Source organism: Astatotilapia calliptera, chromosome 22, assembly GCF_900246225.1.
Source record: "Astatotilapia calliptera chromosome 22, fAstCal1.2, whole genome shotgun sequence".
In the NCBI taxonomy this organism is placed as follows: Eukaryota; Metazoa; Chordata; class Actinopteri; order Cichliformes; family Cichlidae; genus Astatotilapia; species Astatotilapia calliptera.
The window spans coordinates 16,378,609-16,390,638 of record NC_039322.1 but is presented as its reverse complement, the minus strand read 5'-3'; the positions used below and the strand labels follow the sequence as shown (position 1 = coordinate 16,390,638).

At 41.8% G+C, this 12,030-nt stretch overlaps 1 protein-coding gene across 1 annotated transcript; it reads left to right on the top strand.

Moving 5' to 3' along the window:
• Window positions 1–7,885: 7,885 nt before the first annotated feature.
• On the top strand, window positions 7,886–12,030 carry stmnd1 (stathmin domain containing 1). The gene is made up of 5 exons (XM_026157199.1): window positions 7,886–8,409; window positions 9,529–9,688; window positions 10,713–10,852; window positions 11,368–11,499; window positions 11,620–12,030. Exons 1-5 carry the CDS (start codon window positions 8,350–8,352, stop codon window positions 12,028–12,030), a joined length of 903 nt encoding a protein of 300 aa, XP_026012984.1. The 5' UTR covers window positions 7,886–8,349.

The following is a 12,030-nucleotide window of genomic DNA, read 5'->3' as shown; positions in this document are numbered from 1 at the left end:
TTTGGCTACTTTTTTTTTCTTTACTGTAACACGCACCTCAATGCCATTTTTAGGATATTCTTGGTGATCACATTTTTTCATATTTATGCTTTTGGCACTGAGGGTATCTAATACGCATGTTGTCACTGTGTTTGTACTACCAGCTGTGAGGGCTCTGCTTTTGCTTTGAGCAGTCTGTTTTTATTTTGTCTCGTGAGTGTGTGTGTTTTTCAAACGAGATCCTCGTCAGTTTGATTTTGTTACCACAAACTTTGTGTGAAGTTCACAACAGAGGTAAAGAGATTTAAACACCCCAGTTTAAGGAGGCAGGCAGGGGTTGGACCACCTGCACAGGGCTGGTGAAGCAGAGAGTGTCCGGGGAGATGTGCAACAGAAGCAGAGGGAACATTTTACAAGATGATAAATGGCAGATTTAGATGATTAAGGATTTGTTGACAAGATTAAAAGACACGTCCGTCAGAGTTCAACAACATTACAGTTTGATTAAATAAAAAAGTTTTTAGACTACACAAGGTTCATTTTCTCCTCTGATAGTAATCATATTAAACATGTCAAGAAAGAAAGAGTATAAAGAAAAATAGTAAATGTGTGTCTAATTAAACTCTTCCTGTGAGCCTTACATCATCCTTTAATATGTTTGGTGTTACAAACTTGAAGAAGCACAGAAAAGATCATCAGACATTAATCTAATCAGTTTTCAGCCTTCATTCATATTGAAAAGTTGAAATCTTCCCTGCTAGACCCAAGTGCAGCGTTTAACACCGTCGGCCAGAACATTTTATTACAGCTATTATTAAATGGAGAGTCCTCTTCACACACTGAGGTTAATTATGAAGCTCCACAGGCTTCTGTGCAAAGACCAGTTCTGTTTACATTATACGTGCTTTAGAAGACATAGCATACCACAGGTCAGCTCAGCAACATTTCGACTTTGGCTTGTTTTTTCTGGTTAACGTTAATTACGTAATTTAGAATTAAAGTTTAGTGTTTTTAACATTTAGGATGGCCGTGGCGAGTAACTCAAGTGCTGTAAACATTTCATGAAACCTCATCAAAAGTTATCTGAGTTGGAAGGGTGGCTGTTAATAAGCCATTCTTAAGGAAGGAGAACAGAGAAAAATAAGGCTGAGGTGTGCCAAATTACACAAGAAATTGACTGGAAAAAGAAATCAGCTGTAATATGTCTTATGGAGTAATGAATCCAAATTTGAAATATGCATGGAAGAGGTCCGAAGAGAGATACAACAGTGAATGTCTATAGCCGTCTTTAACACAGCGTGGATACTCTACCGTGCTTTGAGGCTGGATTTCAGCCAGTGTTGTTGGAGCTCTTATCCAAATTAATCAAATTATGAATGTAGAAAAGTTCCACCAGATTTTGATCGACCATGTAATACCACGTAGTGTCTGATTGGCTTCAACTTCATTTTTCAGTACGACAATGATCGCAAACATACTGCCAATGTAGTCAAAGTATGCCTGGATGAAACAACGCATCAGTCATGGATTGATCTCTCCAGGGTTCGAACCTCAAGATAATCGAAGCAGTGTGGGATCATCTTGACAGAAAACAAAACAAAAGGCAGCCAGCATCCAAAGAAGAGTCTCGGATGTCTTTCAAGAAGACTGCAGAACTAAGAAATTACAAGAAAGCTTACCTATTAGAGTTTAAGCTGTGTTGAAGAATGAAAGGCAGCTTTAACTGGACAAAAGGGGAAAAAAATCCCACATTGACAGCTAACTCAAGAGACAAAAAGCATTAGAACTCAAGTCATTACCTTACTTAAGGATAAATAAGTTAATTAATTACATTAATGCATAAGCAGAAAATAACCTACAGTAACTGCTTTGTGATATGGAAGTGCAAAAGACAACTGAAAGGGAGGATAGTTTCTATATATGTGGTTTCTATTAAGGGACAGAGGAACGATAAGAAACGATAAGAAATCAAGGACAAGGAGTGTGGTGTAGATAAGTGAGGAAATCCGATCATTACTACAAATTTAGTTGAAATTTAAATATTTTAACTATGGTGTGTGAGGTGGGCCCCTGGGTGCCTCCTGTGAGGGCTGTCTGTTTTCCACATTCTGCAACGGTAAAATACGACTTAGATTATATTTGTTTTACTTTATGGGCAACAGTTGTTCTTGCTGTTGACAAAACTCGCCTCATGGTTGACTCTGAGAAAAAAAACTCTTTCCCACAGAGGGGAATAAACTTATTTGAATATGAGCTTTTTTCCACTAAGACTTGTTTTTCGGATGTTGACTCCTCATTTTCATTTTCTATCTATTGAGAAAACTTATTGTTAAAGTATTGAAGAAAAAAACTCCTCCTTGGCCCGCGGTGTGTGTGTGTGTGTGTGTGTGTGTGTGTGTGTGTGTGTGTGTGTGTGTGTGTGTGTGTGTGTGTGTGTGTGTGTGTGTGTGTGTGTGTGTGTGTGTGTGTGTGTGTGTGCCTTCTTGCGAACGCCGTCTGTTTTCCACATTCTGCAACGGTAAAATACGACTTTGAGGCGGATATTTGTTTTACCAAATGGACAATTGCTGTTGACAAAACTCGCCTCATGGTTGACTCTTTCCCACAGAGGGGGGTGCTTTAATAAACTTATTCGAATATGAGCTTTTTTCCACTAAGACTTGTTTTATGGGGAGATGTACGAAATTATTTACCGGGTTACAAGCACTGATAATATCGGCTGTTGACTCCTCATTTTCATTTTCTATCTATTGAGAAAACTTATTGTTAAAGTATTGAAGAAAAAAACTCCTCCTTGGCCCGCGGTGTGTGTGTGTGTGTGTGTGTGTGTGTGTGTGTGTGTGTGTGTGTGTGTGTGTGTGTGTGTGAAACAAGATCGCCTGTCGCTGCAATTATGGTTTGTTTTTCAGTCTCTCAAAAGGAAAAGTAGTATTCACTAAGGGATATTTATTCGTTTTTTACACATAGGCAGCCTGTAGGTTACAAGCGGATAGAAAGTTCTTCTTTTCATCACAAGCTATGGTGTATCTTAAAGGTTTTTTACAGCGTCTGTATTATAGGAAAATAAAATACTATTGAAATCTCTACAGGAAGTCACTCTTAATTTCCATTACAAACGCCGGTGCAGCTTAAGAAAGTAAAATTACACCCGCTATTGTAAAAAAAAAAAAGAAAAAAAAAAAGAAATACAGAGAAAATTGTCATAATATTGAAACAGAATTCAAACTATGAGTTTGTGGAAAACTAACTGCCGCTCTGTCTCTCTATACAGCACAGAGTCAACTGCTGCTGCATCACCCCTATGCTTCAGGAACCCTCTCTGATCTCCCCCCCCCCCCCGGCAACCATACCCCTCCCCTCATGCTTATGGAACATGACGCATCAGGTCTGAAAATGACTAGACACTTCCGGAGTATTTCCGGTAGGGTCGCAAGGTCTGGATCGAGGCCTTCCATAGTAAATATGCTGTATTTGAATATGTCATACTCAAAGCCTTCTTTCCGCGGAGCGGCGGTTGCTTCGGATCTGTTACTGTAGACGGTGACGGGGGTGTCGCTGATAATCTGTCGCTGATAATCTGATAAGTATGTGGCAGGGACTAAACACGATCACAGACTTTAGAGGGAAAACCAGCACACCGCAGACCACGGCCTCTCTGTGTGAGGATCTAAACGTATTCTACGCTAGATTCGACACAGCGAACACCATGAGACCGGACAGTGTGCGCACCGCGGATGACGTCAGTGCGCACACTGTGTCTGAGGAGGATGTGCGGAAGTGCTTCAGGAAGGTGAACGCACGCAAAGCTACTGGTCCGGACGGGATTCCCGGCCGCGTCCTCAGGTCATGCGCGGCTCAGCTGGCTGGAGTGTTCACGCACATCTTCAACCTTTCCCTCTCTCTGTCTGTAGTCCCAGCCTGCTTCAAAATGGCCACCATCGTCCCTGTACCCAAATCCTCCACCATCTCCTCATTGAACGACTGGCGACCTGTAGCCCTGACCCCCATCGTAAGCAAATGCTTCGAGAAGCTGGTCAGGGACTTCATCTGCTCTGCACTACCCGACTCACTGGACCCTCTACAGTTTGCATACCGCCACAACAGGTCCACTGATGATGCCATAGCCCTGACACTACACACTGCCCTGTCACACCTGGAGAAGAGAGACACGTATGTGAGGATGCTGTTTGTAGATTACAGCTCAGCATTCAATACCATCGTTCCCTCGAAGCTGGACAGGAAACTGCAGGATCTAGGACTGAGCAGCTCCCTCTGCAGCTGGATCCTTAGCTTCCTGTCTGACAGACGCCAGGTGGTCAGACTGGGCAGCATCACCTCATCCCCCATCACACTGAACACTGGTGCTCCACAGGGGTGTGTACTGAGCCCTCTCCTGTACTCACTCTACACCTACGACTGCACAGCCACTAACAACTCCAACATCATTGTGAAGTTTGCGGACGACACTACAGTGGTGGGTCTTATCACCAACGGTGATGAGACGGCTTACAGGGAGGAGGTCAGCGCCCTGACCCACTGGTGTCAAGACAACCATCTCACCCTCAACGTCGCAAAGACAAAGGAGTTGATAGTGGACTTCCGGAGGTGCAGAGAAGTACACACCCCATCACCATCAGCGGCGCTGCTGTGGAGAGAGTGAGCAGCTTCCGGTTCCTTGGAGTACATCTGGCTGAGGATCTTACGTGGTCAGTACACACAAACAAAACAGTGAAGAAGGCGCAGCAGCGCCTCTTCTTTCTCAGGAGACTGAAAAGATTCGGCATGAGCCCCCGCATCCTCAGGACCTTCTATCGCTGTGCCATTGAGAGCATCCTCACTGGATGCATCACCACCTGGTATGGCAACAGCACCGCCTACAACTGCAAAGCTCTCCAGCGAGTAGTGCGGTGCTCTGAACGGATAATTGGAGGTGAGCTTCCCTCCCTCCAAGACATCTACAGGAAGCGCTGCCTGAGGAAAGCGGGGAGGATCATCAAGGACTCCAGTCACCCCAGCCATAAACTGTTCAGACTGCTTCCATCAGGAAGGAGGTTCTGCAGCATCCGGTCCCGAACCAGCAGACTGAGAGACAGCTTTTTCCATCAGGCCATCAGACTGCTGAACACGTCATAGACACCTCAGCTTCACTACTGGAACTTCAACATTATGCACTCCACACTGTATATAAATGCCACTTGTTTTGCACATATTCAACTCTGTATATTTTATATATTTTATTATTATTATTATTATTATTATTTTATTTATTTTACTATTTAATTTGTAAAAATGTGTATACACACACACACACACACACACACACACACACACACACACACACGTAGGAAAATATTTAGTATACACATCCAGAAATGCATACACTATTATATATTGTACATATATTTATTAGTTTCAGGTTGGCCATTCTTGTATTTTGCTCGTTTGTGTTGTTGTGTTTGCACATCTCTGTTGCTTGTGGGGCTCGCACACAAGAATTTCACTCGCATGTGCTGTGCCAGTGTGCCTGCACATGTGATGTGACAATAAAAAGTGATTTGATTTGATTTAATCGACGAGGACCACTCGCTGCTGCTGCCTCCCATGCTAGCGGCCTCGGGAGAGCAGATCTCTTCGCCGTCCAAGTACACAGGAACGCTGCTGGGCTGCAGAATCAAAGGATCCATCTTGCGTCTGTGCCTAGAAATTGTGACGGCCTCCTCTCTGCTTTTATTCCCCTCCCCTGCCGCAGACCCCTCCCTCCCTCTAAAAACGTTTTTCTTTTTTTTCCAACAACAGGTGGCGCAACAGGTGGCGCGCTTAGGGGATCAAATTACACACTTCCGGGGGTTTCCCCCTCCCTTCTCCGGATGCAATTCGTCACGCTTAGGGGATCAAATTACACACTTCCGGGGGGGAGGGGGGAGGTCAAAAGGTCATGATTAGGGTCATCAATCAAATCGAATCAAATTTTGTCATAAGCTGTAGGGAGTATCTCTCTCATATGTTACCTCTTATACAAATGGCTATTGTACCACAATTGACCAAGCCTATCCGTTGTATCAGCAGACAAAATAGTTAAACTGAAAGATGCTTTTTCCCCTCGCTTTTCAGGATATCAGACTACCTGTCCAATATTATATAACCCTCATTAAGCCCATACTTAGGCAACTGCCTTGATGTATTTTGTGGTTTTTGTTCAGAACTGGAAAAAAACAGAAAGTTGCATGTTACCTTCTCCCCAAGAAAGAAGAACTGTTATTTTAATCTTGCTTACAGGCCCGGCCCTAACCAATCTGGCGCCCTAGGCAAGATTTCAGGTGGCGCCCCCCTACATCGGCAGTGTAGTGTATGTACTCACAAGAAACCGAATAGCTTTGTCTTTGACCTTTTTTTTTTACTTAAAGAAAGCAAATTCACAATCAGAATAATTAACAAGATAAAAAAAATATATGAATAAATAAATGAATACAAAAAATTAAAAAATGAATATATGAAATACAATAACACCGCTTGATGCTGCTGCAAAACTGGTGGGTTGTGCTGCTGAGGTGGAGGCAACAGGAAGACCGCTTGATGCTGCTGCATCATGGCTGGGTTGTGCTGCTAAAGCTGCATCACTGGTGGGTTGTGATGCTGAAGTGGAGGCAGCAGCGGTAGATGTGGTAGATGGCCCAGGGGTGGGATTTAGAAACTTCAACAGTGCATCTGAAGAGAGGAGTATGTGACACCACTGAGTATTAAAGTCTAATAATAAAAACATATGATTCCAGGAATAAAATGAAATTATATAATATAAATGAAAAAGCAAAGAGATATATGTATGATGTTAACTGATATGCAAATTAGATTAGATTCAATTTATTGTCATCATTACAGTGAAATGCTGAATAGCAGAATGCAAAGTAACAGTATAATATCATATGAGAATGTTATGTTATGATTATCTTTGACCGAATCACAGCAGTGCTCATATTAAAAAACAGCATTCCCTCTCATGTGATATTGCTTAATTAACATTAATGATGTGCACTTTAACAACTAGGCTTACAACTATAATATATACAGGGGTGGAAAAGTGACTATTACCTGCAGGGTAAACGTTAGCTAACCAGAAGGCAATAACAATGTAAACAAAAAACACCTGCTTAAAAGATGAATACAAATGAGGAAAGGTGGGAGTACTGTAATTACCTAACGTTACATTATTATTTTCCATAACAATTTAGCCCCCTCCACAATATTAACTGACGTTAAAACAGTTAACTAGCTATTTATTGATTAGCAATTAGCGAATCATGTAACATTAGCTTAATGCTAAAAATTTAGGTTACTATCACATTCAGACAAATAATTCCATGTAGGCTAACGTTACCTACCTCTGTCTTTTTCTCGTTTCTCCTCCTCTTCTTTTCTCTTTTTTCTTCCCTGGGCACCTGACAGCTTTGGCCGTTTTGACATCTTGTGTTGATTTTTTGATGTGGTGACGTCCAAAAGGAACCATGATACGGGGAGGGAGGGGGCGCACCGTGCGGGGGGCGTAATGTTGTAACAAATAATATTTCTATTAAATAAGCTTTACTTTGCATTTTAATTAACGTGGGATTATTTTTTGTATTTAGAAATAATAGTACCAACTTTTTTTTTTTTTTTTCAACATTTGTGGCACTGGCGTGGCGCCCCCTGATGGACGGCGCCCTTAGCATTTGCCTATACGGCCTATGCCACGGGCCGGCCCTGCTTGCTTATTAAAAGCGTATCTTATTTGTTGATATTTGTCACTGTCCGTTCGTCTTATATTCATTTTATTTTCATGTTGTTGTTGTTTTAGGAAACGAAGGTCACACGCACTGAAACTTGGTATCTGAGTAAAAATTAATGGTAAGCGGAACAGTGTGTTGTGTTTTATGTGTCAGGGTCATGTTTTATATAATTATTTTTGGCACACTGACTCCTGGCTGAATTATTTACCAAGCCCCTCTGTTTGTGGTAATCTGGTAACATGCACGTCTAGTGATTTCTGGCACTATTATACTTTTGTAGTCGACTCTACTCCCAAACAGAAGTCCGACAACAAATTTGTCATACGAGTTCATTTAAGGACGATGCAAGCACAAATTTGATCAGAAATGAACGAATTTGATCATTGTGCGTAGACTTTGCAGTATCACCTCTTTGACCAGGTCAGATTTATTGTAGCAACGGCCCCTAGCAACGCACGGGACCCATGGAGACTGCAGTGTCTGAGTGAAGGAATGCAAATCTACAACAGTCGATAACACATAGACAACAACAAGAAATCCAGAAAACAAAACACAGCTGGTGGTTTATGAATTTCAAGGATTGACTTCACATCGTTGCTTTAAGGTGAAAATGGGATGCATGAACTCCACGATCACCGCGGTCCAAACGCTGACAGTGAATGGAGACGAGGTAGGCTGGGTGTCCCACCACCCACTAGTAAAACCGGGGACAGGACGCTAGAGCTGGTGTTTGTTTGTGACAGTTTTTAAAGAAAATTCATAGAAAGTTGTAAGGGAAGTGAAATTTTCCTTTTGAACATAGATATTTATTATGAAGTCTTCTCTCTAGCAGGGGAAAAAAACATTTTGTTCCTTTTTTTTGGAAAAACAGCAAGCTGAAAGACTGGTATAGCCCAACTCTCTCACATAAACTATAAAGTTAAGGCAACAAGGGCAGGTGCCTTCACAATGCTTCTTCTTCTGTGGTACGAACCTGAGTAATGATGGTTAAGTCCTATCAGACCAGCTTCAGATGTGTCAAGGCAAAAAGAAAAAAAAAGTTTGGCAATATCAGTGTTAATATATCTTACTTTTTATAAAGACTAAAAGTTTGGGCTTGCTCTTAAAGGCTGAAGAAGAATCCAGTTTCGTCTCATTGCAGTTTCCCATTAATTAATTCTTAATGCAACTTTTGTTGTTGTTTTCAAAAATGGGGATTATTTATACACATATATATCTATATATATACATATATATATCATTATTATTATTATTATTATTATTATTATTATTATTATTATACGATTATAATAAAGAAAAGAAGAGACAAATGAAAAGACACATTTTTGGTCATGTCAGTTGCAACAGATTTGATAAAAGTGGTTTCCCCTCTAAATCTCATGAATGAATTTATATTTCACACGAACCTCATAGTTTATACCATAGTTGAAAAGCATTCCTTAAAAATACAATATGGGGCTCAAAGAAATCAACTTTTTATGTAGGTTTATTTCACACTGGACTTGTGAACTTGCGCAGTAAACTGTAGTTGTGTTTTATGCTGCCGGGTTAGTTTAATCAGTACCAGTGTACACTATAAGAAAATAAAAGGTGAATATGTATTTCGGTGTACTTTTTTTTTTTGTAAAATGTAGCTGATTGAGACTGTGAAGTAAACCTATATGACAAATTGATAATACGTTAACACAGATGTTACCATGACAAATTCATGTCTGTGATACCACAGGAATGATGTCAGGATTTAATAATGTCCCCTTTCTGCATTTATTTTCTGTGTCTGTGCTGTCAGGATGACACAGGAAGTAAGGTCAGCGGTCGTGGAGACTCAGCTGTGTCAAAGGGCACAGCAGACAGCGGGGTGGTGATGGAGAACAGAGAAATACCTGGTGACATACCTGGAGCAGTGCCCCGAACACTCCCTCTTCTAACATCAGAGAGCATCAGAGAAAGTGAGTGGACAGATTTACACAGGACAGTGAGTGTGTAGTCTGACTCATCAGGCTGTAGAGAAACAAATCAGGAACAAATGGGCCACTTTAAGGGTGCCATGTCTACAGCTAATATTTATGGAATATATGTATGGAACATTAATCAAGTCTGGTGAATGGAATATTAGGATTTCCATGGCCTTTTTTTCAATACCAAGAAGAGCAATGTCCATCAGCAGCTGGGTCTAGATAATTCCACATGTTGCACACTGTGATCTGCCTTCCTCTTTCCCAGTTTCACTCTCTCAACTGTTGAGAAAATATCTGGATTTGCTGATAAATCTTAACCTTCTACCTGTTGCCTTGACCCACTTTCCACTCAGGCAGTTATATCCTGTTTATTTTGTTCCTCTCTCACTCATTGAATAACTGACATTATCCATTTCTCCCTAATCTCTGCCTTTTTCCTTTACCTCTAGCTGTGATAATTCCAACTCTTAAGAAATCGAGTGTAGACCCATCACCTTACTGTCACCTTACTAACAGTCATCTCTATGAGCAAATTGAATCTGGTTTTCAGCACCTTCACAGTACAGACAGCCCTGGTCCTTTAAGCCCTTTAAGTCTCTCTATCTCTCCATCTCTCACCTCCAGGTCTCCCTGATCTTTTGCACATCACCACTCCATCCTGTTCTCTGAGCTCCTCATCCTCTGTCATTCTCATTATACCTTCTGCACTCCTGACGACCATGGGCATTAGAGCTGGCAACCGAGTGGCTCCTCATCTTTGGAACTCGCTCCCAAATCACATTCGGAACACTGATTCTCTCCCTCTCTCTATAACCACTGTTAAAACACATCTGTTTAAGCTTGCCTATTCCGTTTTATTTTAATTCTGTGATGTATTGACTTTTTTTTCCGATGATGTCTTCAACTGTTATTTTATCTATACTGTGATTTTGTTATTTATTTGCTTGTAAGATGTCCTTGAGTGTATAATATGTGTTTGTTTATTTCTTGTTTTTTTGTTGGTTTGTTTTTCCAGACGTACTTCTGTGGGATAATGAAATAACTGAACGCCAGAAGTCCCACAAGATCCTGGAGGAACTGCTGAATCAGGGCATCATCCCAAAGGAACAGCACAGAGAAAAGAGCAGCAGGGTTGGAGAAGCTTACAGCATCATGGTGAGTACCTGGTGTGCACAGCATGGTACGACCTTACAGGCCAGTTATCTGACAGCTTTACTGCAAATGGAGCTTTACTTTTAGTAGAAAGACAAGCACAGTGATATAAACAGGGTACATATTCTAAAAGATGCTTTTTTTTCTCAACACATCTGACAAAGCGAAATAAAAACTTTTTCCATAGCCTGACTGCTACTGTCCCTGAATCTGTGGCATCCATAATAATGCTGCGGTTCAACAAACTTTTACTAAAGAAAAAGAAAATAAGGAAGAACACCATGAACCAAGCACAAAATGAGCTGCCTGATTCCATCTTTGCCCATAAACTCATACTCATAAGCTAAACTATCCGTCCATTCCATTCTGCATATTAAATTCAGGGTCACGAGTGTGGGGGGTTGGGGGCTGGAGCTTATCCCGTCTGCCATAGGGCGTGAGACGTGGTACAGACAGGTTGCCTGTCTAAAAAGATGCATGAAGTGTTTTCTGTCATTTTCTGTGTTTGTATGCATCAGCTGGACGACAATGAAGGTGCCTGGCGCAGGCCTCCTGCCAGACTGGAGTCTCTGAAGGTGAAGAAAGCTCAGAAGCTACACACCAGAGAAGAGTTTGAAGAGAAGATCCGGCTGGCTGAAGAGAGACGCAAGGTGCCGTGTCTGCATGACCATTTTCCCCAACACCTCAGCTCTGTCATGTCTTTTGGTTTGTTTTGTTTTTTACCAGAGTTTTCTTAAAAAAAAAATCTTGCACTCTCCACTCTCTTTCAGTTAAAAGAAGATAAGCTCAAGATGCGTTTAAGGAGCAAGTCTGCACGTGTCCGTGTCCCCGCCATCATCTCCAGCACCGAGAAAGACAAAGACATGTCCATCACCCCTGTGGAGACGCTAGCGGCACCACATCCCAGCCAGGTGATGCGTGAGGCTGCAGAGGGAGGAGAGTGGGTGAGAGAGGATGGAGATGGCAAAAGGGAGTGCGAGGAAGAGGCGAAGAAGGCAGGGAAGAGAGAAAGGAGAGAGGAGGGAGGAGATCACCGAGGGGAGGGTGCAGAGAGGGAAGTTGAGAGTAGAGAAAAGGAAGAAGAAGAAGAGATGACCCAGGTGCAAGAGTTCACAGCCTCAGGGGAGCTGGAGTGTGATTCTAGCTTCCAACATGCAGATGACAAAGAAGAAGTATTTTAA